Source organism: Mobula birostris, chromosome 9, assembly GCF_030028105.1.
Source record: "Mobula birostris isolate sMobBir1 chromosome 9, sMobBir1.hap1, whole genome shotgun sequence".
In the NCBI taxonomy this organism is placed as follows: domain Eukaryota; kingdom Metazoa; phylum Chordata; class Chondrichthyes; order Myliobatiformes; family Myliobatidae; genus Mobula; species Mobula birostris.
Genome location: NC_092378.1, coordinates 12690237 through 12716583, shown reverse-complemented (window position 1 = coordinate 12716583; position 26347 = coordinate 12690237). Strand labels below are relative to the sequence as shown.

At 41.3% G+C, this 26347-nt stretch overlaps 1 protein-coding gene across 3 annotated transcripts in view; it reads left to right on the top strand.

The window, feature by feature from the left end:
* Positions 1-26347, top strand: part of tmtc2b (transmembrane O-mannosyltransferase targeting cadherins 2b) — a 224486-nt gene that overhangs the window by 143988 nt on the left and 54151 nt on the right. For all 3 annotated transcript variants that reach the window (XM_072269329.1, XM_072269330.1, XM_072269331.1), the window contains 4 exons: positions 747-832; positions 2270-2454; positions 20723-20801; positions 22776-22897. In XM_072269329.1, the coding sequence (XP_072125430.1) occupies positions 747-832; positions 2270-2454; positions 20723-20801; positions 22776-22897 (472 nt within the window). The remainder of the gene's footprint in view (positions 1-746; positions 833-2269; positions 2455-20722; positions 20802-22775; positions 22898-26347) is intronic.

Sequence of the window (26347 nt, the reverse complement as noted above, 5' to 3'; positions counted from 1 at the left end):
CATCTGGCATAGTTTGCATTTTGTTGTTTGATTGTTTGTGCTTTTTGTATTGCTATATTTACGCTCTATTCTTGGTTGGTACGGCTGTAACGAAACCCGATTTCCCTCGGGATTAATAAAGTATATCTATCTCTATCTATCTGTCTATCTACCTTTCAAAGACAGAAACATAACCAGCTGACTTTGAAGATTACTGATCAGATGCAACATGGCTGCAAGACAACATCCCATGCACTATCAGTCTTTAGTCCATACCACTCAGGGAATTGTGCTGATATTATTTTGTGACTGTATTGTGCTTTATCATAACCATATGTGCTATATCATGCCTATATGTGCACTGTATTTTGCACCTTAGACCCAGAGGAATGATGTTTCATTTAGATGTTCTATATACATGTGTATGGTTGAATGACAATAAACTTAATCTTGACCAACTTTCATCACAGTGGGATGGATAGAAAAGGGACAATCCAGAGGCGGGAAAAGAAACTACTATCCAATTTCTCTTGATTAAAGTCCTTGGGAATGTAATCAGGATCTGTGTACTTTTGCTGAAGTTGAGAACACATTGGGGGAAAAATAGGAAATGCTGCTTTCAGTTTTTATTATTTCCATCCCCACATTGGGATGCACTATTTGTCTTTAACCCTGTCTTTCTCCAGGCGACATACCCGTTGTTTCAACATCATTTTATTTTCAGTAATGTCTTGGTATTTATATTTCATATTTTTTTAAATTATCAGAGGACTGCTCTTACAAGAAAATGACCGGTTCTCGGATGCTCTACACTACTATAAATTGGCCATTGGTAGCCGACCCACCCTGGCATGTAAGTAAATGCTTAACTTTGCTGAAAACATTAACTCACTCTTTGCTTTTCAAAATAGCTAATTAGTCATATATTTTTCTCATTTGAAGTCAGGCACTGCTATCCAGATTTGGGGCACTAATCTAAAATGAACCAAATGTTGGTTGGTCAATGCTCATTACGATGAACCAATTAAAGTGTCAGTATGTTAATTTATGGCTATTTCTCTTTGCAGTAATAGTGACGAAAACTCAAATTCACTACTGTGATGAAAGACTAATTACACTCCAGTCTCTGCTCAATTAGCAAAAATATGTTTTTTTTTGGGTTGCCAATTATTTTATTTATTTGGAAATAGTTCTGGTGCATTGATGTTTGATTCTTCCATATGTTTCTGCTCAAAACTCCATACCAAAGTCAGAATGACAAGGGTCAGGCAGAAACTACTCCTAATTGGATAGTTGTATTTAATTTTGAGATATGCATTTCTTCTGATATTGCAATGGCATTGTGCAAATTGAGCACAAATGACTTTTGCCTTTAGAAGGGAATGGATTTATCCACCCTATCAGTTGCAAGAGTTTGTAGTTTATCCATCGATACAAAAGAACCAGGGATTTCCACTGAAAGACAATAAGTGTATTTGGTTAAACCTAGGTTACTTACTTACTTGCTGTCCTTTACAGCACTGGCGTTTAGGACAGCAATGAAGGTCCTCCATCTCTGGTGGTATTCAAGGTTTCCTTTATCATGTCAGTAGCTTCCTCTTGGTTTTCATTACCACCCGTCATGCAAATTCCGAGTGGAGACTTAGGAATACCATCACACTCAGATGTAGAAGGATTCATCATTGCTGTTTCCGTAACAATTTTGTTTTACCAGTCAGGGTTGTTAGCCCTGAGCTGAACCCCTGAACCTGGAGGACTGGTGGACCACTCTTAGTCTGGCCTCTACCCTTTGACCAGTTTCGCATGGGTGACTCTACCAAGAGCCAAAGCATAAAGCCCTGACTCCACCCAATGTAGCTCTCCGGGTCATCGAGGCAGGCAAGTCTCCAAACCACTCCAAGGTTGTGGCCCTTTCGGAGGTATTTATCTATAATACTTGAGAAATACTGGTTCGCAAATGTAAATAAGCAGGAATATCAAGTGCATATAATTATTAGAAACACAGTTTATGCAAGGGGTTGTTAGACACATTAAATGATTTGTTATGCAAATTTCCTGCCATTATATTTTGGTTGTTTAATTGTAATACATGACTGCTTCAACAGTGGGGCTATTTTTTGTGTTTGATATGCACATTATCCTACCTGTAGTCAACAGCATCTTTTCTAAAGGCTAACTGTGGAAATTTCAGACTTCTGTGACAAATGACACTGAAAAGAGGGAACACATCCCTTGTGCTTAATTAACATATCTGGCTGTTGTTTATTCTTTCTTCATTTTTGTTTTGCAGCTGCCTACTTGAACACTGGGATTATTTTAATGAACCAGGGACGGTTAGAAGAAGCAAAGAGAACCTTTGTTATATGTGCTGAAATTTCCGACGAAAACCTGAAAGATCCTCACACTCACAGAAGTTCAGTAACAAGCTGCTTATACAACTTGGGCAAACTTCTCCATGAACAAGGACAACATGAGGTATGAGTAGAGTAAGAAGCACGATTATAATGAAGGGTTTGCAAGCAATGCTGGAACAAGGTGGTCATGGTAGTCTTGGCAATTCCTTGGGAAGACTGGACAGAGCAGGTGTTTGAGCGTGAAGAAGCCAAATGCCAGGAGCTGTGCTAGAGACGGGTGGAGGGCACAATGTGAGCCTGTTGGGTTGGGGTGCAGAGGTTTTGCTAGCTGCTCGCTCTGCAGAACCTACTCTCTCCTTGGCGTTATGGGGCTGTAAAGAAAAGAGCAATCAGGACCATCACAGAGGCTGCTCTGCAAGCCTCCAGATGACTGTGGTTCAAGAGATGAGACTCGTGGCCAATGCTGTTGGGACACAAGCCAGGGCCTGATCAGCCCTGGCTGGGTCGCCTGGGCGAGGGTGTCTGATGTTGAAAGAACTGAAACACCCGAGGACCCCAGGATACGTCACTGATGACGTGACCCAACGCATCTTTGGATGTATCTCAGCATTGAACTGATGTAATTCAGACACTGGGGCTCGAACCATTCCAGTACATCATGACTCAGAGATTTAACACTTCAAATGCATGGTGTATGACAAGTAACAAATGTTGTTTGGGGTCTACTGCTGATCATGAAGCCCAATATACTGTGTGCAACATCACAGGGCTTACATGTTCCAGAAGCTCAAAGGCCTTTCCTCCATGTTCTTTGCAGTGGTGGAGCCAGTAGTGAATAGTTCAGGTCATGGGTCTGGATCACAGGCAATTGGTGGTGGTGTCCTGCTGTCATGTTGCACCTGATCAGTAATCTCCAAAGTCAGCTGGCTATGTTTCTGTCTTTGAAGGCACAGACTTGGACAATTACTTCACTTTCCTTGAAACTTGCCTGTTCTCCCCTATACTTTACATTTTTGTTTTGTGAAATTACATTTATTTTGCTATTTTTAAGGATATAGGGCATATTGTGATAAATGTAATTAAGATTTTTGAAGAATCATTTCAAGTTTACCCCTAAGTCTTTTTCTGGATGTTAGGGCAAGTATTGCAGCTAAGCACGGAACCATTGTCTAGCCTCAGTTTGATTCACCAATTACTTTGCCAGGGCTGCCGGCAACGGTGGTGGAGGCGGATACTATAGGGTCTTTTAAGAGACTTTTGGATAGGTACATGGAGCTTAGAAAAATAGAGGGCTATAGGTAAGCCTAGTAATTTCTAAGGTAGGGACATGTTCGGCACAACTTTGTGGGCAGAAGGGCCTGTATTGTACTGTAGGTTTTGTATGTTTCTATGTTTCTATAATATTGAGGTGCTCAGGGAAATGAATACAAAGAACATTATCAGGATATGTTTGCCCCAAGATATCATTTTAACAGGTGCACTTTGGGCAACTTGTGTTCCTTACCAAAGCTGGCAGGAGCTTCATTAAGGTTCAGTGGTTGAAATTTGGAAGAATGAATTGGGACATCTCTCAGATTGGAAGACAAGATACTCACGGATGGGGTTTAGCTATAGGAGGAAGGGTTGATTGTGATTGCTTGCTGGTGAGAGGACCAATGAGGGTTAACCTGTGACAGAGTAGTAGGTTGTAGTAGGAAAAGGGGTGTGGTTCACAGCTGAGCTGGAGATTACAAGGATTGAGGGAAAATTGGCATTAGGGGGATAATATGAAGTGAACCCAGATGAAGGTGGTTCCTAATGCTGGTCTCCGGAGAGGTCTTTGAAAGGAAGCTCTCCAAGTACGCAGGACTGGTCAGCAACTGTCAGCAGGCTGGATGGAGAGCGAGGTGTCTCCCAGTGGAGGTTGGTTGTAGGGGATTCGTAGCCCATTCTTTAGTTAGAGCCTTCAGCATTTTGGGCGTCGAGGGAGAGAGGAAGAGGAGAGCCATCCGCAGTACCACCGATGCGGCAGAGAGGGCCTCAAGATGGCTGTGGCTCAAAAGAAGGGAGCCATGGAGTCATCTCCATGTAGCTAGCCATCTGGACACAAGCTGGGTCTGATCAGCTCCGGCTGGGTCACCTGGAGGAGGTTGTATGATGTTGAAAGACCCGAAACACCCGATGATTCCAGGAACATCACTGAAGATGTGTCCAGAAGCATCAATAGATGTATGTACACAGCTGTTAAATTGTGACAGAGCAGACCATATATGAGAACCTGCTTGCATCAGAGTGGCTCATGGTGTTTGTAGCCATGCATGTGTGAGCTGTGGGGCACGCATTACACACGACTGAATGCCACCGAGCACGTACAGTTACCTGCCTCTCTGACCATCAGCATGTCATCACAAGCAGGCTCTCCAAGGAAAATCAGTCACCATTTCTCACTGCTGCCATCGGGAAGAAGGTACAGGAGGAGCCTCAGGATTCACACCACCAGGTTCAGGAACAGTTATTACCCCTCAACCATCAGGCTCTTGAACCAGAGGAGATAACTTCACTTGCCCCCTCACTGAACTGTTCCCACAACCGATGGACTCACTTTCACGGACTGTTCATCTCATGTGCTCAATAGTTATTGCTCATTTATTTATTATTATTATTTATTTCTTTTTTTATTTGCACAGTTTGTTGTTTTTTGGCACACTGGTTGAACATCCAAATTGGTACGGTCTGTTATTGATTCCATTATGGTTATTATTCTATTATGGATTTTTTGAGTATGCCCACAAGAAAATGAATCTTGAGGTTGTATATGGTGACATATATGTACTTCGATAATAAATTTACTTTGAACTTTTAACTTCGAACCTTCTGATCTGGGTTACTTACTTACTGCCCATTGCACAGTTGGCGTTTAGAGCAGCGATGAAGGTCATCCATCTCTGGCAGTATTCAGGGCTTCCTTCATCATATCAGTAGCTTCCTCTCAGTTTTCCCTACTGTCAGTCTCTCAGGTGGAGACTCAGGAATACTGTCGCACTCAGATATAGAAGGATTCTTCATTGCTGTTTCCATAACAATTTTATTTTACAGTCAGGGTTGTTAGACCTGAGCTGAAGCCCTGAACCTGGAGGACCGGTGGACCACTCTCGATACGGCTTCTACCCTTTGTCTTGTTTGGTATGGGTGATCCTACCAAAAGCCAAGGAATAAAGCCCTGACTCCAGCCAACATAGTCTCCGGGTCATTGAGGCACGCAAGCCTCCAAACCCTATGACGGGTTGTGGTCCACTTGGAGGTCTGATCTGGGTTACTGATGGCATGTTTTTCTTAGAAATTCAATCTGGCTATGCTGACATGGAAATTTATCGCCATTCCTTCACCCTCACTGAGACAAAATTAGCCTGGGGGGCATACCCATGTCTTAAGGGCTGCAGTGGTTGATAAAGCAGTTCATTATCTCATGAGCAATTAGGGATGAGCTGTTAAGATCTATCTCAGCCAGAGAAGCCCACATCCATTGAAGATATTAAAAAAATCTAACGTAGCAAATTTAAGTGTTGTGCAATGTGATGAAATTCTTAAGGACTTGGCAGTTCTAATCCTTAATTCCATGTACTTGGCTTGCTCTGTAGTCCACCAATTTTTATATAGTGAAATTAAAAAAATAATATATAGGAGCAGAATTAGGCCATTAGGCCCAGCAAGTCAGCTCCACCAATTCATCATGGGCCTCAGTATCATGCTTTTTCTCCATACCCCTTCATGCCCTGACTAATCAAGAATCTATTAACCTCTGCCTTCAATATACCCATTGACTTGTCCTCCACAGCCACTTTTGGCAACAAATTCCATAGATTCGCCACTCTCTGGCTAAAGAAATCCCTCCTCATCTCCATTCTAAGAGGATCTCCCTGTATTCTGAGTATGTGTCGACTGGTCTTGGACTTCCCCTCCAGAGGAAAATCTTCTTCGCACCTGCTTTATCAAAGCCTTTTGACATGTGATAGGTTTCAATGAGGTCACCCCTCATTCTTTTGAATTCCAGTGAGTGCAGGCCCAGAACCATCAAACGCTCCTCGTATGACAGGCAAGTTCAATCCTGCAGTCAGTTTCATGAACCTCCATTTAACCCTCTCCAACATCAGCACATCCTGTTTTTTTGATAAAGGGCCCTAAAATGTTAGAAAAATCCACTCATTGGAAAATAACATTCAGTCTTTTGAAAAAGGCTGATTGAGCTTATGACCTCAAAACATGACAACCACCTTTATCCATTCATTCAGACCGTCTTTTCTTCATCTTCACTGCATCTAAATCCTGGAAGTCCTTGTCAAATAGTACTTTGTGAACACATTGCAGCAATTCATGAAGGCTGTATATTACCCTTGTTCACAGGCAATTAGGAATCAGTAGTAAATGCCCATTTTGCTCACTACTTTGTTGTCCCATCAGTGAATAATAATCAATTAAGTATGATTATCTGTGGTAGCTAGTAGAGTTTATTATTCTGAGGTTTTAAAACATTCACTTACACCAGTGATAAATAGTATTCAAAAAAAACCTAGTGAAACATGTTCTGTTTCCTGAACATTATTAAATGTTTATTCTATTTTTTTGGCTTGGAGGGAGCTGAATGTGGAGAGCAAAACTCAAGACAGAGATAGGGATACTTAAGGGAGCTTGACAGCTGGGCCTGTAAATGTGTGGAACTGGTTTGTATTTGAAATGTGGGGGATGAGATATTGCTTCTGACAGCCTACCTTATATGTAGTTCAGTGGTCATCTCCTCTCTGAAGAGAAAAACAATCAGTTATTAGTTGAGGAATATGGTGTTGTCACATAACTCTCCACTAAGTCTCACAGGACATAATGTCAGCACTGAGTGGATCTTTATCAAGTGTCTGTATTACTTGCAAGGGGAAAGTTCACTTCCACTCCCACCAGGGATGGCAGGGGTCTTCCAACACACTGTTTACAAAGGGTTCCTTTTATACATAACAAGAGGAGTTTACTATTTCCAGTGAGCTCTGGCCTTCAGATACATTTGTTGTAGTCTGCCATCTGCAGTTGACTCATCTCTGCTACTTCCTTATTTTTGCACAATGTTCAGTACACTGTGTGCTTGCAGTCACTTATTCCTTTAGTAAGCACATTTCTTGTAATTTCTTCTTGTTTAGCCACATGCATATGTTGCTACATAATAGCATAGCACTCTGTGATTGTACAACTCCATTTTGTTACATCAAATGGTTACAAAAAAAATACGAAGTTCAATACATATTTCCACACTTCCTGTCACTTGGAAAAGGATCCGCTTATTTCTTCCTCCGTTTCCTGTCTGACAAACAGCTTGCCACCCATTAATTGATATTGCCTTCAATTCCCATGTACTTTCATTTCGTGATTATCCCCTGTTGTGAGACCTGTTGACAGCTTCTACAGCAGGGGTGGATAGTTTGTTCCATAGGCTCTGTACCCTTTCTACAGTTTTCCTTGAGTTTTGCATGTTCACAGCAAAGAGACTTAAAGGGCTTAGTTTTTAATTGCTGTTCCTTCTCATTTTTGAGTGATTTTTTAGGGAATCTGATGAGTTCAAGGGTTCAAGGTATATTTATTATCAAAGATTGTATAAATTATACAACCTTGAGACTTGTTTGCTTACCAACTCCCGCAAAGCAAGAAACCTGAAAGAACCCAATTAGAAAAAAATAAAGTCCAACCCCAATGTGCACAGAGAAAGAGAAAAAAACATAAATCATGCAAACAATATAAGCGAGTAACAACAGCAACACTCCCTATAAATTGATGAAGCAGCCCGGAGTTTTCCCAAAGCCTCCGTATTCAGTTCATCATATTAGCAAATTGGGATGAGTTTGTTACTTTTTTTTTTCAAGAAGGCTTTTATTGCCTCTGCTCCTTTTGTAATCTGTTGCTGTGATAGAGTTTGGAGTAGAATGCCTGGTTTGGGAGTCTGATGGTGGGTATATGAACAATCAGTCCTCCAGTCAGAACCAAAGAAGTACATTTAAAACCTTGGCACTGTGGATCTCGTCTGGGACAGGATGCTGACACTATTACACTTGTTGGAGCATTTACAGAGACAGCAATGGTTGTATCTCCCCAGTGCTCTGAGGTGTCTGTGGAAGGTAGTCCATGTTTCTGAAGCATCTAAGAGGGCAGAGATTGATGCTGTCCAGCAGACCATGAGCTTTGTGCCAGGTTTGAAGTTTTAATCTTCCAAAACTCATTTCTTCAAAGATCCAATACCTATGCTGGTGCAATAGAAATGGTGGTGACTTTTGTCAGTGTTGTGTTCAGTTTTGGTCACCAAATTACAGGAAGGATATTAATAAGGTTGAAAGAGTGCGGCGAAGGTTTACAAGGATATTGCCGGGACTTGAGAAACTCAGTTACAGAGAAAGGTTGAATAGGTTAGAACTTTATTCCCTGGAGCGTAGAAGAATGAGGGGAGATTTGATAGAGGTATATAAAATTGTGATGTGTATAAATAGAGTAAATGTAAGCAGGCTTTTTCCACTGAGGCAAGGGGAGAGAAAAACCAGAGGACATGGGTTAAGGGTGAAGGAGGAAAGGTTTAAAGGGAACATTAGGGGAGGCTTCTTCACACAGAGAGCGGTGGGAGTGTGGAATGAGCTGCCAGACGAGGTGGTAAATGCGGGTTCTTTTTTATCACTTAAGAATGAATTGGACAGATACATGGATGGGAGGTGTATGGAGGGATATGGTCCGCGTGCAGGTTAGTGGGACTAGGCAGAAAATGGTTCGGCACAGCCAAGAAGGGCCAAAAGGCCTGTTTCTGTGCTGTAGTTTTTCTATGGTTTCTATGTGTGTCTTTGTGGGATTTGGAAAGTGATTAAGATGGCAGAAATCCTTTGTCCTACAGATGGGTATATTTAAGGCAGAGGTTGATAGACACTTGAATAGTCCGGGCATGAAATGTTACGGGGAGAAGGTAGGAGGTTGGAGCTGGGAGGGAAAATGGATCAGCCATGATGAAATGGTGGAGCAGACTCAACGGGCCAAGTGGCCTAATTCTGCTTTTATATCTTATGGTCTTATGTTAATATGAAGCCCATTCTCTCATATGCTTTAGTGAACCAGTCAATGCTGATTTGGAGTTCGGCCTTCGAGTGTGTATGTGCACCTGCGTTATTTGCATAATGCTCTTCAATAACTGAAATTGGAGTGATCTTGGTTCTGGAGTGCAACAATAAAGGTTCCACAGTTTTCCATTAGTTCTGTAGATTAGCTCCACTCCACTGAAGAGCTTGTTGAAGGTGAGGTCCCTTGTTGTAATGGTGAGGATTGAGAAGGCGATTGGAGTGACAACAACAGTCTTGTTGAGTCTGTCTGCATTAGAATTGGATTAGCAGAGGACCCCTTGATTAGAATCATGACTTGCATATCATTGTGTAACAGATGTAGAATGCAGATGAATTTTTAGGACAAGTATAATTGAGGAGAATCCTACCTAATTCTCAAATATAATTGGTGATGAAGTTGTAGGCTTTTGAAAGGTCAATAAAACACACCAACCCTGTAATTTGTATTTCTCTGCATTTCTTTCCCTTTTGATTGCCCCTGATGACTCTGTTTTATCATTTTGGCAGCAAGGGTGTAGAGATTTTGTGACTGCTGGCTGTGCAGAACCCACTCTCTCCTTGGCATTACGGGGGCTACAAAGAAAAAAGCCATCAGGACTGTTACAGGGGCTGTTGAGCAAACCATCAAAGATGGTTATGGATCAAGAGGTGTGGCCTGTGGACCGATGCTGCTGGGACACAAGCCAGGGCCTGATTAACTCTGGCTGGGTTGCCTGGCGAGAGTTTCTGATGTCGAAAGACTGGATGACCCCATGTTACATCACTGATTGTGTCTCCCAGCAAATCCTAGGATGTGTCTCACCATCATGTTCCAGGTTGTAGCTACTCCCTGTGTAGAAACCTTTCCATCACATTTCTTCAGAATCATTCATCTATCACTTTAAATCTGTTTTCCTCGATCTGTAAATAGCTCACTGATGGGAGCAGATCTCCTTACCCTATCTATGCTCATCACGACCTTACACACCTTGAGCAAACCTCTTCTCAAACTTCTTTGCCCATGGGAGAACCACTTCAGCTACAATATTTAACTGAAATGCCTCATTCCCAAAATCTTTTCAGTAAGTAGCTGCAGCTATTCTCTCTCATGTGCAATGTGACCATAAGACCATAAGACAAAGGAGCAGAAGTCGGCCATTCGGCCCATCGAGTCTGCTCCGCCAATTAGCATGAGCTGATCCATTCTCCCATTTAGTCCCACTCCCCCGCCTTCTCACCATAACCTTTGATGCCCTGGCTACTCAGTTACCTATCAATCTCTGCCTTAAATACACCCAATGACTTGGCCTCCGCTGCTGCCTGTGGCAACAAATTCCATAGATTCACCACCCTCTGACTAAAAAAATTTCTTCACATTTCTGTTCTGAATGGGCGCCCTTCAATCCTTAAGTCATGCCCTCTCGTACTAGACTCCCCCATCTTGGGAAACAACTTTGTCACATCTACTCTGTCCATGCCTTTCAACATTCGAAATGTTTCTATGAGGTCTCCCCTCATTCTTCTAAACTCCAAGGAATACAGTCCAAGAGCGGACAAACATTCCTCATATGTTAACCCTCTCATTCCCGGAATCATTCTAGTGAATCTTCTCTGTACCCTCTCTAACGTCAGCACATCCTTTCTTAAATAAGGAGACAAAACTGCCCACAGTACTCCAAGTGAGGTCTCACCAGCGCCTTATGGAGCCTCAATATCACATCCCTGCTCCTATACTCTATTCCTCTAGAAATGAATGCCAACATTGCATTCACCTTCTTCACTACTGACTCAACCTGGAGGTTAACTTTAAGGGTCTCCTGTACGAGGACTCCCAAGTCCCGTTGCATCTCAGAACTTTGAATTCTTTCCCCATTTAAATAATAGTCTGCCCGTTTATTTTTTCTGCCAAAGTGCATAACCATACACTTTCCAACATTGTACTTCATTTGCCACTTCTCTGCCCATTCTTCCAATCTATCCAAGTCTCTCTGCAGACTCCGTTTCCTCAGCACTACCGGCCCCTCCACCTATCTTCGTATCATCAGCAAACTTAGCCACAAAGCCATCTATCCCATAATCCAAATCGTTGATGTACAACATAAAAAGAAGCGGCCCCAACACTGATCCCTGTGGAACACCACTGGTAACCGGCAGCCAACCAGAATAGGATCCCTTTATTCCCACTCTCTGTTTCCTGCCAATCAGCCAACGCTCTATCGACGTATGTAACTTTCCCATAATTCCATGGACTCTTATCTTGTTAAGCAGCCTCATGTGTGGCACCTTGTCAAAGGCCTTCTGAAAATCCAAATACACAACATCCACTGCATCTCCCTTGTCTAGCCTACTGGTAATTTCCTTAAAGAATTGTAATAGGTTTGTCAGGCAGGATTTTCCTTTAAGGAATCCATGCTGAGTTCTGCCTATCTTGTCATATGCCTCCAGGTACTCTGTAACCTCATCCTTGACAATCAACTCCAACAACTTCCCCACCACCGATGTCAAGCTAACAGGACTATAATTTCCTTTTTGCTTCCTTGCCCCCTTCTTAAATAGCAGAGTGACATTTGCAATCTTCCAGTCCTCCGGAACCATGCCAGAATCTATCGACTTTTGAAAGATCATCGTTAATGCCTCCGCAATCTCCACAGCTACTTCCTTCAGAACATGCAGGTGCATTCCATCTGGTCCGGGAGATTTATCTACCTTTAGACTATTCAGCTTCCTGAGTACTTTCTCTGTCGTAATTGTGACTGCGCACACTTCTCTTCCCTGCCAACCTTGAGTGTCCGGTATACTGCTGATGTCTTCCTCAGTGAAGACTGATGCGAAATACTCGTTCAGTTCCTCTGCCATCTCTTTATCTCCCATTACAATTTCTCCAGCATCGGTCCTATATCTACTCTCACCTGTCTTTTACTCTTTATATACTTGAAAAAGCTTTTAGTATCCTCTTTGATATTATTTGCTAGCTTCCTTTCATAGTTAATCTTTTCCCTCTTAATGACCTTCTTGGTTTCCTTTTGTAAGGTTTTAAAAACTTCCCAATCCTGTCTTCCCACTAATTTTAGCTTCCTTGTACGCCCTCTCCTTTGCTTTAACTTTGGCTTTGACTTCTCTTGTCAACCATGGTTGCATCCTTTTTCCACTCGAAAATTTCTTCTTTTTTGGAATATACCTGTCTTGCACCTTCCTCACTTCTCGCATAAACTCCAGCCACTGCTGCTCTGCTGCCTTTCCCGCCAGTGTCCCTTTCCAGTCAACTTTGACCAGTTCCTCTCTCATGCCACTGTAATTTCCTTTACTTCACTGAAATACCGACACATCAGATTTCGGCTTCTCTTTTTCAAATTTCACAGTGAACTCAATCATGTTATGATCACTGACTCCCAAGGGTTCCTTCACCACAATCTCTCTAATCACCTCCGGTTCATTACACAATATCCAATCCAGTACAGCTGATCCCCTAGTGGGCTCAACAACAAGCTGTTCTAAAAAGCCATCTCACAGATATTCTACAAATTCTCTCTCTTGAGATCCAGTGCCGACCTGATTTTCCCAATCCACTCGCATGTTAAAATCCCCCACAATTATCATAACACTGCCCTTCTAACAAGCCTTTTCCATTTCCAGTTGTAATTTGTAGTCCACATCCCTGCAGCTGTTTGGAGGCTACCCCTGCTATTTCTTAGCTCAACCCATAAAGATTCTGCACCTTCCGATCCTATATCACCTCTTTCTAATGATTTAATATCATTTCTTACCAATAAAGCCACGTCTCCCCCTCTGCCTACCTTCCTATCCTTCCGATACACCGTGTATCCTTGGACGTTCAGCTCCCAGAGACATGCATCCTTTAGCCAGGTCTCAGTGATGGCCACAATATCATACCTGCCAATCTGTAGCTGTACAACAAGATCATCCACCTTATTCCTTATGCTGCGTGCATTTAAGTATAACACCTTAAAACCAGTATTTGATATTTTTCACTTTGATTTCACTGCAACTTTATTGTACTGCAACTCATCCCAATGGCTACAAATTTGGCCCATCACCTGCCTGTCTTTCCTGACATCTTTACTGCTCACTATCGTAGATTTATTTCTGTTTTCTCCTTCCTCCGCTCTGTCATTCCAGTTCCCATCCCCCTGCCAAATTAGCTTAAACCCTCCCTAATAGCTCTATTAAACTTTCCCACCAGGATATTGGTCCCCTTTGGTTTCAGGTGTAACCTGTCCTATTTGAACAGGTCATACTTCCCCCAGAAGAGATCCCAATTATCCGAGAATCTGAAGCCCTGCCCCCTACACCAGTCTGTCAGCCACGCATTCGTCTGCCTGATTCTACTTTTCTTGCCCTTGCTAGCACGAGGCACAGGTAACAATCCCGAGATTACTACCCCGGAGGTCCTGCTTCTCAGCTTCCTTCCCAACTCCAGGAAATCTCTCTTCAGGACCTCCTCCTTTGTCCTATCTATGTCATTGGTACCAACATGTACCAAGACAACTGGCTGCTCACCTTCCCACTTCAGAATATTCAGGACCCGATGCAAGACATCCCGTACCCTAGCACCTGGGACGCAACACACCATGCGGGTACCTCTATCAGGCTCACAGAATCTCCTGTCCATTCCCCTGTCTATGGAATCCCCTACGACTACCGCATTCCTCTTCTCCCTCCTTCTTTCCTGCACAACAGTGCCAGGCTCAGTGCCAGAGACCCGGTCACCGTGGGCGTCCCCTGTCAGGTCATCCCCCTCAACAGCATCCAGAACAAGATATTTGTTGCTGAGGGGGACAGCCACAGGTGTGCTGTCCTCTATCCGGGCATTTCCCTTCCCTCTCTTGACAGTGACCCAGTTTTCTGACCCCTGTAGCCTAGGGATGACTACCTCCCTGTAGCTCCTGTCTATCACCTCTTCACTTTCCCTAATAAGCAGTACGTCATCAAGCTGCAGCTCCAGATCCCTAACATGGTCTCTGAAGAGCTGCATCTCGGTGCACCTGGTGCAGATGTGGCCATCAGGGAGACTGGAGGTCTCCCAGGATTCCCACATCTGACAGCCTGAATAAAGCACTAACCCTGCAGGCATGCTATCTAATTCTACAGGAATGAAACAGGAAAAATAAGTCTACTCACCCACTTACCTCGTTAAACAGACAAACTTTTTAAACCGTTAGCTCGTACTGTTAGCTGTGTGAGACCTGCTGTTCCTGTCTGTCCGGGCCGATTAGCGAAGGTGGGGGGAGGAGAAAAAAAAGAGTTGGTGCTTCGCTCTCGCCTCTTCCCGTTTACCGCCGAAGCCTGTTGAAGCCAAAGCCCTACACTCTGCTCCCACTCACTCCGCTGCCCGCTGTATAGGGTGGTCTCCATTTTAAACTCTCCGCGCAGTCCTGTTGACGTCACGTGCCTGCGCAGTCTCGTCCTTCTTGCACTTGAAGAAGTTTTTAAAAAAACTGCCTTCCTTCAGAATTCAGCTCCCACGACGCTCTGTAGTCCCGATCCAAAAATGTGCTGTGTGTCCCTCATCTTTCAACAGGATCCTATTCTAAACAAGCTCTCAAGCTTATCTGGATAATCCCGTGAAAATATCTTTAAACAATCCATCACAAGTTAAATATCCCACTGTGCTCTCCTGAGTCTTTTCAGTTAAAGGAACGATGAATTAGGCTACAGTGTGCTTGCTGAATGTATCTTAAACTAATTCATGAGTGGGCAAGAAAAAGAGGGAAAGAGTTTATCACAAAGATTGAGTACCATTTTGCATATACCATTAAAATACCTCATGCAAAAGGAAGCAATTTGTCCTACTGTCCTCTGCTGTTTTTTTGTTTCTTTTAAAAGAACATTGCCTCACATCACAGCTCTTTGCTGCAATCATCTAAATTTCAAACTTACTTTTTAATTATTTGTGAGATGCAGGGCAGAATCGGTCCTTCCGGCCCTTTAAGCCATATTGTTCAGCAATCCCCTAATTTAATCCTGGCCTAATTACAGGACCAATTAACCTTCCATCCGGTATGCCTTTGGACTGTGGGAGAAACTGGAGCACCCGGAGGAAACCCATGCGGCCACAGGGAGAACGTACAAACTTTTTACAGGCAGCTACAGGAATTGAACTCAGGTCGCTGTAAAGCATTGTGCTAACCACTATACTACCATGCCATACCTGACTGTCTCGATTTAATTTTTTAAAATCAATTTCCACCATCTTTCCCGATCCACACAGCACTCTGAGTGAAATCTTTTACCCTCATATTTACTCCATATCATTTTGCAAATTATTTTATACCTATTGTTTTTCAATATTCATTCTTTGTCATTTGCAAGACAAGTATTTATTGCCCATTGCTAAATTGTCCTTGGTAGGTGAGCATTCTTCTTGAATGACTCTGTTCTTTCTGGTGAATGTACTCCCTGAGTGTCGAAGCAGAGAGAGAGAGAGAGAGACTACCAGGAACTGGACCCAGCATTGATGAAGAATTGGTGGTATGTCTCTAAGTCTGGATGATGAGTGACTTACTTCTTCACAGGCACTTGCTGCCTTCATTCTTCTTGGTGAAAGAGTTTTGGAGCAGCCAAGGCTAATAACTGCATTGTATTTGGTAGATGGTGCACACTGCAGCAAATGTATGCCAGTGGTAGAGGGAATGGTTAATGGAGTTCATAAAATGGCGGCTTTATCCATGGTGAAGTTGACCTCTGATTTTTGGGCCATTTGTCAGAGGGAATAATTTTTCCCTAACTTGAATACAGTATTAAATCATTTTGTTTTAGAACAGGGGTTCCCAACTTTTTTTATGCCATGGACACTTACCATTTACCAAAGTGTCTGAGAACCCCAGGCTGGGAACCCCTGTTTTAGATCATCACTGAATCTTCTTTGAGAACAGTCTTTACTTTCTAATCCCTTGTCATAACCAAATTCCCTTCATCCCCAGTAATCTTCTTTGAGAACAGAGATTAGGAGAAATTTTTTTAGCCAGGGTGGCAAATCTGTGGAATTCATTGCCACAGGTGACTTTGTGGAGGGCAAGTCATTGGGTATATTTAAGGTAGAGGTTGATAGATTCTTGGTTAATCAGGGCGTGAAGGGATACGAGGAGAAGAGAGGAGATTGGGGCTGAGATGGAAAGTGGATCATCCATGGTAAAATGATGGAGCATATTCAATGGGCCAAATAGCCTAATTCTGCTCCTATATCCTATGATTCTACAACACAAAATCTAAATCATCTTTTAATGTTTATATCATCCCTCAAGTGTTGTGCCCAGAATTATCCTCATTGCCTCCATTCAGGGGCTAACTGGTGATTTATTATGTTCCAATATCAGCTTTTTATCTGTAAATGAAGTTGAAGGGTATACAAAGTAACCAATATGTTTGTAATTGACCTCATTAGCTTGCCCTTCCAGCGATTCATTTTGTCTACAGAGATGCAACACCAAGATTTCTCCACATTGGCACTCCCTGCCATTTATTTGTGCCATATTTCCATAACTTCAACAGAAAGAATGTGTCATGTTGGGTCATCAATTAACACCTGATTCACATCCTGTCAAATATTAAATCCTTATGCAGATATCATTTGGTTGGGTTCATAAATTGTCTCATTCCACATAAGATTTCAAAAATTCTGAACTTGATGAAAGTTGACTTAGATGGATTTGGAACCAGGAACCACATTTTACTGGTGTAAACTTCTCTTTGAATATGGCAGTGATCTGCCCCTGAAACCAACAGTCAAAGGATCACAGCTTCCTCCATTGATATCCACGTCTCTGCTGATTCTTTAAAAAGTATGTTTTGCAGACAGACTGGCAGAAATTAAGGAAATGTGTCAACACAAGGATGTTAGCTATCTCCTGCATAATCACGGCTTGCTTCTGAATCAGCTGTTGTTTAGGACCCCAGCAAACCACTGACTTCCTTATGGACTTGTTGATTTAGACTTCAGTAATGGTCAACGCACCGTGGTGGTGTCTGGAAAAACAACTCCTTTTAAAGTAATTGATATCAAATGTTTAGTAGGGCCAGTTGTGGTTCGGTGAACTGTACTCTCACTTTTGAGTCAGTGGATTCAAGTTCAAATCTTGCAGCTTGAGTACATACAGCTAGGATGACACATCAGGGCAATACCAAGGGAGTCCAGCTTGGAAGTGCTTTTGCTTTTGGATCCAACTGAATTTTCTTTCAGGAGGTTGCAAAGGTTTGGTTTGAAATACAAAAGAGTCAACACCACTGTTTGGACCAGTATTTACAGTATACTTGAATAAGTATTTTAAAGTAACAAACTGCCTGGCAACATGACATTGCTGCGAGACCTTGCTGGGCACCAGTTAACCACCATGGTTTCTACATTACATTGATGTGTACAGTTCAGAAGTCCTTCCATGGGCAAAATGCATTTTGGGATGTTCTAGCACAACAGAGCAGAGAAAGATGCTCTTCAGCACAAAATATTTGTGCCGACTTTGATGGTAATCTCTCTGCTTACACAATGTCCTTGTCCCTGTATTGCAGAGGTTCCCAACCTGAGGTCCACGAACCCTTCAGCTAATTGTAGGTGTCCATGGCATAAAACAGGTTGGGAGTCATTGATCTATTCACTGCCTGTTATTAATGCTTCTTAAACCTATTGTCTTTAGTATTTGATACTGGAAAAAAGACTCTCACTATCTGCCTTAGCTTTGTTTCTCATAGTTTTACAGTATTTACTGTGGTCCCAGTTAGTTGGCCATCGATTAATCAGTGCAGTTGCTTATTTGAGACAAATCTTAAAAAACAAAAACTGCTGGACAAAATAGCTGGGATTTCCTTCATTTATTTGGGACTCCATGCCTCTTAATTGTGGCAGGAGATGGGTTGTCTTCTTCTTCTGCTGTGGCCGAACACTTTCTAACTAGCATCAATTGTCTGTACCTGTGAGTCCGTTAGACACTACACTATGTGTTTATGTTCAAAAAGCAATAATTTTTGTCACTGATAGTTGGTGAGATATAAGCCGTAAGACAATTCAGAACGGTTTTGCTCACTGTGGTTTCAAACATTCAGGCTTGATGATGATAGAAACAGCCGGGATTGAAAATGAAATGATTTCACAAATTCAGCAAGTTAGGAACTACATAAAAAGTTTGAAGGTATTGACAATTATCTTGAATCTTAGAATAAAAATGAAGATTTGGAGGAGGCAACAGTTTTAATTAGGGTCAGTCACGTACACTTGTGTGGCTTAGAGTGAACAGTTTTTAAATACCGTCAGTTGCGTATGTTATGTTATTTTGTTTGGGCCAACCAACTGAATTAAAAAGCAGTGATCTTTGACACTACTTTATGCAGGAAGACGATGAAGGAAATCCATTATCTGCACTAGCTGTCTGTGCCAATTTTGTTCATTTACAGTCTACCTCAACAAACATTGTATGAATTTTTGTATTTATTGTTTATTTTTACTTATTGAGATACAGCCCATCGAACCACACCATCCAGCAATCCACCAATTTAATCATAGCTTAATGATAGGATAATTTACAATAACCAGTTAACCTACCAACTGGTACATCTTTGTATTGTGGGAGGAAACCTGAGCATTCGGAGGAAACCCGAGCATTCGGAGGAAACCCACACTGTCACAGGGAGAACGTACAAACTCCTTACAGGCAGTGATGGGAATTGAACCCGGGTTGCCTGTACTGTAAATCATTGTGCTAACCACTATGCTGTTGTGCCAGCCCTCCATCACTTCCTACATCGATAACTATTAGGGACTGATACACAGAGTTCTCACTCTGTAGTACTATAGGTAGTGTTCTAATTTATTCTGCATTTCATTTAAAACATAATTTGTTACTTAGTTAAATGGTAGTATGTCTTTTTTAAAACTATTTCCACAAAACTTCAGATAATTGGGTTAGCCGCTTAATTGACTCCTACTTGTTGCTAGTCCCAATGTATCCAATGAACCAAAATCCCCTGTATTTCTTATCATGTACTTCTATCAGGTCACCCCTTCAGCCTTCTACTTTACAGCAAACAATCCAGGTCTCTCCAAGTTCTCTTTATAGCTAATACTTCCCCGTTCAGTACCGTCTCCACCTTCTTCCTGTAATGTGGCAACCAGAACTGCACACAATAGTCCATTTGTTCCAAGCCAAAATTATCTTAATATTGCTTTATTATTGTCAAATGTACCAAGATACATTGAAAAACATTTTGCATAGTGTTCATGCAAGTCAAAATCATGATACAATGCATTAAGCTAGAACAAGGTTAGACGATAACAATAACAACTGAGAAGATGACAGTGGTCTCCCTACTGTCTCCCTGCCTCATCATGGAAATTTATTAGGAGCACTGCATATGCAGGTCCCACCACTCAGAGAGACAATGTCTCATTTCTATACACATTATATGATTATATACATGTATATAGATAAATGAGAATAAATTTGATTTGACTTGAATAAAGTATAGAAGCTACAGAGAAAGTTACACAGTTGCAACTTGAATAGTGAACCTTTATACTTTCTAAGTGTTGCAACTGAAGAAAGAAATTATGCTGTATGCCTTCCTACCCACCCAATCCACTTTTCTTTTAGATCTCAAAGGTGCTTAAAGAAATGCACATCTTTCTGCTCTACGTACAGTAAATCCCTGAAGTGAGACGGGAGGAACTGACTTTAAAAACAGAAAATAAATGTGACCCCTCAAGCCATTCCAGATAATCACCGATTGATATGCCCTCTCAGGGTCATGCATGTTTCTATGAGGTCACCCCTCATCCTTCTAAACTCCGAAGAATATTGATCTAATTTCCTTAGTTACTTGTGATCCTCACATCTCAGGGATTAGCCCAGTGAATACCCTTGGACCGCCTTCAAAGCCAGTGGGGGGTGGCGAAGAAATGCCAGAGAATCCTAAACCCTGACAGTTACATCTTAACTATGTATCACCACAATCAGAACAGGCACTAATTAACCGCACTTGATTTAAAGGCAAAAGTTGTGGATTACGCAGCAGTTCTATTAAACAGTGACGGGAAGTTAATATTTCTGGCAAGAACTTCTATTGGAAGATGAAAAAGTTATTAACTGTTTTTTTATTCTGACGGGTTAGTTGTAAACATTTTTGTAGACATTTTTACAACCACCCTGTTGGTTGTAGTTGTTTTATGTGGCCCAGTGAGATCAGTAGAAAAGAGAAAAACTGTGTTGAAAGAGATTTTGTAACGTCTCATCTATGTGTATGTTTTTTTGTCATAAAATTTGTGTTCAAAACGACAGTTATCTTTCTTCACTGCAGGATGCACTGGTTGTCTATAAGGAAGCAATACAGAAGATGCCAAAACAGTTTGCTCCACAGAGCTTATACAACATGATGGGTGAGTGCATCACGTCATGGCCTGTAATACCTGGCACATGCACAAAAAGAAATGTGACTAGTAATTCATCTCTAGTTTATAATGTTAAACCTGCAAGCAAGTTTTCCCCTGCTGTCAAAGTTCATTCCTTTGAAGTCATACTAAAGTGAGGGCATACACTTTCAGTCTTGCTGTCTGGGAATGCATCTTGAGCAGTAATATTTTTTGAAGGCATGTTGAACACTGTAGGTCTGCAAACTGCCATTTTTCCACTCCAAAGGCTCCTAAGCTATTTTTGCTTCTCCCCACTTCAGAGGGGTTTCCTTTTTTCCTGCCCCCCCATCTGCATTATCCACTATAATTGTAAACATTCTGCAAAACTATTCATTTTTATAATTGCGACCCTTTCTAGATTTACCATGATCCCTTGTTTGAAAGCTCAGGCTTTAATCAATTGCTGTGAAGCAGCGTTTCTGACTTAACCAGCTCAGTGTAGCCATATCATTTTGTAGAAGTGGCTCCGGACAAGAACTTCAAGAGAATTTTAAACTGATGAACCTCTCAATTAAAATCAAACTTAAGACCATAAGATAAAGGATAATAAGGTAATATTAAAATTGCAAAGCAGAGCACAACATGTGCTGCTTATTAAGCAGGGGGAAAAAAAATCAATTCTTGTTCTATTAGTCAAAGTACCACAGTAAAAGAGCTTGTTAAAAAGCAACTGAAGTCAATCTTCTGCTGGTGTGAGTACTAGTACAGACACGTTACTATTTGGTTAGAGCTGCAACCCACAGAATGGGTCTGTAAAAGCGGCCAGATGAGTCAAGCCATATTGTAAAATTTATTGCCATGCCACAAAGCTTTCTTAGACTATCACTTGCTTCAGGACCATGAAACCTCTTGTCTAAAAGAAAATATTATTGCAGGATAAACTTGGGTTGTTTCTTCTGGAGCACTGGAGGCTAAGGGGAGATCTGATAGAGGTTTATAAGATTATGAGAGACATAGATAGAGTAGTCAGGGAGTATCTGGTTCCCAGTGTTGAAATGTCAAATACCAGAGACCATGCATTGAAGGTGAGAAGCGGTAGGTTCGAGGGGTATGTGAGGGGTAAATTTTTTACTCAGAGAGTGGTGGATGCCTGGAAATGCGTTGCCTGGTATGGTGGAAGAGGCAAATACATTAGAGGCTTTTAAGAGATGTTTGGTTAGGTACATGGATGTAAGGAAGATGGAGGGATATGGACCCTGTAGGAGTGATTAGTGTTTGGGTGTTTTTAATTTGCATTTTAGCTGGTTCGCCACAATATTGTGGGCCAAATGGCCTGTTCCTGTGCTGAACTGTTCTATGTTTTATAAAAACATAATTTATCTTAATCTGTTCAAATTCTTTTGAATGGTTACAAAAGAAATTCATGAATAAAGGAAATATTTTAAAATCGTCCTTGTGACTAAAGCCTCCCTTATTATGGACAGACATAGCATTAAAAACAATGTTGAGTAGTAAATACAGTTCAAAGAATTTCATTACATTAAAACAAACATTGTGTCTGTAAATTTAAACATGCCCTTTTAAGTTAGAGCCAATCCCCAAGTAGTCATTATAGTTGTCTCCTTATTCAAAGCTGCATTGTTTTTCAGGAAAGTGATGTTAGATTAATGCTTTTTTGAGGATGTTGGCCTCCAAGCTGTTGCTATATGTTAGTCTTGGACTGAGTAGTGCCTTGGAGGAGTTGCCTCATTGGTGACACGCTTCATTTCTACTTCTAGTCAGCCTGATTATGTTTCAAAATGTCATTACTCAAGTTGGACATCAAAGTGCTTTACACTGGACTATTCCATTGTGTGAAACCTGCCCATTTTTTAATCTGTCGTACTATAACAAAACTCAGAAGTTCGATGAACTTAAAAAATTTCCTTTGCTGTGCTCGTGTTGTGGGAGGGTACTGTTAAAGGTACGTATTGACCCAATTTTTAACCTGTGTGCCAACAGGTGAAGCCTACATGAGACTGAACAAGCTGGCAGAGGCTGAATATTGGTACTTAGAGTCTTTGCGATCCAAGCCTGATCATATCCCTGCCCACCTCACATTTGGGAAACTTCTGGCTCTCACTGTAAGTTGAGCTTATTAATAGCAATGCTGTCTTTATGCTACTTGTATCTCACAACATGTACTTTACGAACTTGTGCATCTGGGACAAGGTTCTAGAAAGCAACTCTCTAAGTTCTAGTGCTTAACTTCTTTACTTCTGCCAGAACTTTGAGTTACGTAATATTTTTAAAGTTTCAGTAGCCAGATGGTTTTCTACTTAAAACACACTGAGGTTGCTTCCAGAGTATGTATGAATAACAGAAAACGAGATTTTTCAACATAAATAAAAACAATATTACTGTTAGTATGAGACTGTGGAGCAAATGTTGACTAAAAGCTCTATATGATGTACCAATGGGTCCCCTATGTATTATTTCATGTGGTAGATGGTTTCCGGATATTGCTCAATTTAGAGTCTTTATAATCGCATGGCTCAGAGTTCAAAAAGAGTTGGTACTTTGAGCTTGTAAGGCCCACTTCATCAAAGCATATGCTCTTAGATTAATCTGACAACTCAGTTAGCTCTGAAGATTCATATATTAGGCTTAAATATGTAAGGGGCTACAATTCCAAAGTGTATAATTTTCCTTTGTATGAATTACTGTACCACCACTCCAACACTAAGTTAAAATTTTTGACAGAAGGAGATTGAATTTACCAATGTAGTTTAGATGTCAAATTCAGCTGGTAACACTTGTTGAAGCAACAATAAAATATACTGCATAAAGGGAATAATTGCAGGCTAGTCCCCCTTACCTTCAGGTAAACTAGATCTGAAAATTTACTGCGATTTATAATTTTATTTTGCTAATTTAAGGACTTAGCTAAAATGATACTGTCTGAGGAGTATTGTGGAAGTGGTACAGTGCAGGTAGGCTCACATATTATACGTAGAAGTTCAGATAACTGCAGATACCCATCAGCTTGGTTATTAACCACATTTTATTCTTTTTGTCATAATTCACTTTATTGTGGTTGACCTTTCAAGGTATTTTTATGGAGTCACTTCTTGGGCCATTTAATTTTCATCAATATGGAACTAATATAGCAGGGGGATGGGAACTAGTATGATAGAGCTGAGGATGAGCCAGCAGGTTTGCAAGTAGATGGTGTAATATGTAAAGAAGGACAAGACAATGATTGGCTAAAACTGCTGACAGAGCAAAGAGTTAAGTTGTACCACAGAGGCAAAATTCATAAGAGCAAATAATGTAGGAGTGAAGGTGCTGTACTTAAATGCACATAGCATTCAGAATAAGGTGGACAAACTTGTGGCGCGATTAGAGACTGGTTGGTTTGATGTTGTGGGCATCACTGAGTCGTGGTAAGAGACGGAATTACATCTTTAGAAAGAGGTGACATAGGGTCAGAGAATGTAGAATCTTTGTAGGTGGAGTTAAGAAACTGCAAGGGTTAAAAAAACATTTTGGGAATCATATATAGGCCTCTAAATAGTAGCCAAGATGTGGGGTTAAGATTGCAAAGGGAGCTGTAAAGAGCATGTAATAACGGGAATGTCACAATTGTAATGGCGAACTTCAATATGCAAGGGGATTGGGAAAATCAGGTTGGTGTCCGATTGCAAGAGAGAGAATTTATTGAATGCCTATGAGATGGCTTTTTAGAGCAGCTTGTGTTTGAGCCTACTCGGGGAAAAGTATCTTAGAGTGAGTGTTATGTAATAACCCAGATCTTATTAGGGAGCTTAATGTAAAGGAACCATTAGGAAGCAGTGATCATAATATGATTGAATTCATGCTGCAGTTTGAGAAGGAAGCATAAGTTGCATGTATCAGTATTGCAATGGAATAAAGGCATTTACAGAGGTAAGAGAGAGGAGCTTGCCCAGGTAGATTGGAAGAGGATACTGGCAGGTTTCTGGGAATAGATCACAAGGTTCAGGGTAGATATATTCCACAGAAGCAGTTGTTCTCAAATGGCAGTGGTAGGCAACCATGGCTGACAAGGGAAGTTAAGGACTGCATAAAAGTCAAGGAAAGGACATATAAGGTAGCAAAAGTGAGTGGGAAGTTGGATGATTGGGAAGCTTTTAAAATCCAACAAAAGGCAACTAAAAAAGCTATAAGAAGAGAAAAGATGAAATATGAGGGCAAACTAGCCAATAATATAAAGCAGCATACTAAAAGATTTTTGAATTACATGAAGAGTAAAAGTGAGTTGAGAGTTAATATTGGACCACTAGAATATGAGGCTGGCGAGGTCGTGAAGACAAAGAAATGGCAGATGAACTTAATGGGTACTTTGCATCTGTCTTCACTGTGGAAGACACTGTGAGCCAGAGGCCTGTGAGTATCCCAGAGTAAGAGTGAGTGGCATTGCTATTACAAAGGAAAAAGTACTGGGCAAACTCAAAGGTCTTAACGTGGATAAGTCACCTGGATCAGATGGACTACATCCCAGAGTCCTAAGAGAGGTTGCTGAAGCATTGGTCATGATCTTTCAAGAATCACTTGATTCTGGCATGGTCACGGAACACTGCAAAATTGTGAATGTCACTCCAGTCTTTAAGAAGGGATAGACAAAAGTGGGAAATTATAGGCCAGTTGGCCTAACATCAGTGGTTGGGAAAGTGTTGGAGGCCATTAGTAAGGATGAGATTTTGAGGTACTTGGAGACTAATGATAAAATAAGTCAAAGTCAGTATGGTTTCTGTGAAGGGAAATCTTGTCTGACAAATCAGTTAGAATTCTTCAGAAAGTAACAAGCAGGGTGGACAATGGTGAGGCAATGGATGACATTACTTGGATTTTCGGAAGGCATTTGTTAAGGTGCCTCACATGAGACTGCTTAACAAGATAAAATCCTATGGCGTTACAAGAAAGATACCAGTGTGGATAGAGAAATGGCTGACAGGCAAGAGGCAGCCAGTGGGAATAAAAGGGGCCTTTTCTGGCTGGCTGCCAGTATCTAATAGTGTTCCTCAGGGGTATTGAGTTTGCTACTTTTCACATTGTTTGTCAGTGATTTAGATAGTGGAATTGATGACTTGTGGCAAAGTTTGCAGATGATACAAAGATAGCTGGAGGAGTAGGTAGTGCTGAGGAAGTAATGTGATTGCAGCAGGACTTAAGCAAATTGGAAGAATGGGCAAAAAAGCGGCAGATGGAATACAGTGTTGGGAAATGTATGATAATACATTTTGGCAGATTATTATCTAAATGGTGAGAAAATTCAAACATCAGAGCTCTCTATTTGTACATTTCTTTATATATGTTTGGATTACATTGTGACTAGGCACTTATCAAGTGTAGTTTAATTGTGAAATATTTCAAGTGTTTTAATAAAACTATCAAAATATGTCTTTGATATATCACTTTACCCCCCTTTGTAATTATGAAGAAAGCACAGCAGCATCTATACTTCCTTAGGAGTTTGCAGAGATTCAGCAGGACATCTGAAACTTTGACAAACTCCTATCTATGAGTAGTGGAGAGTATATTGACTGGCTGCA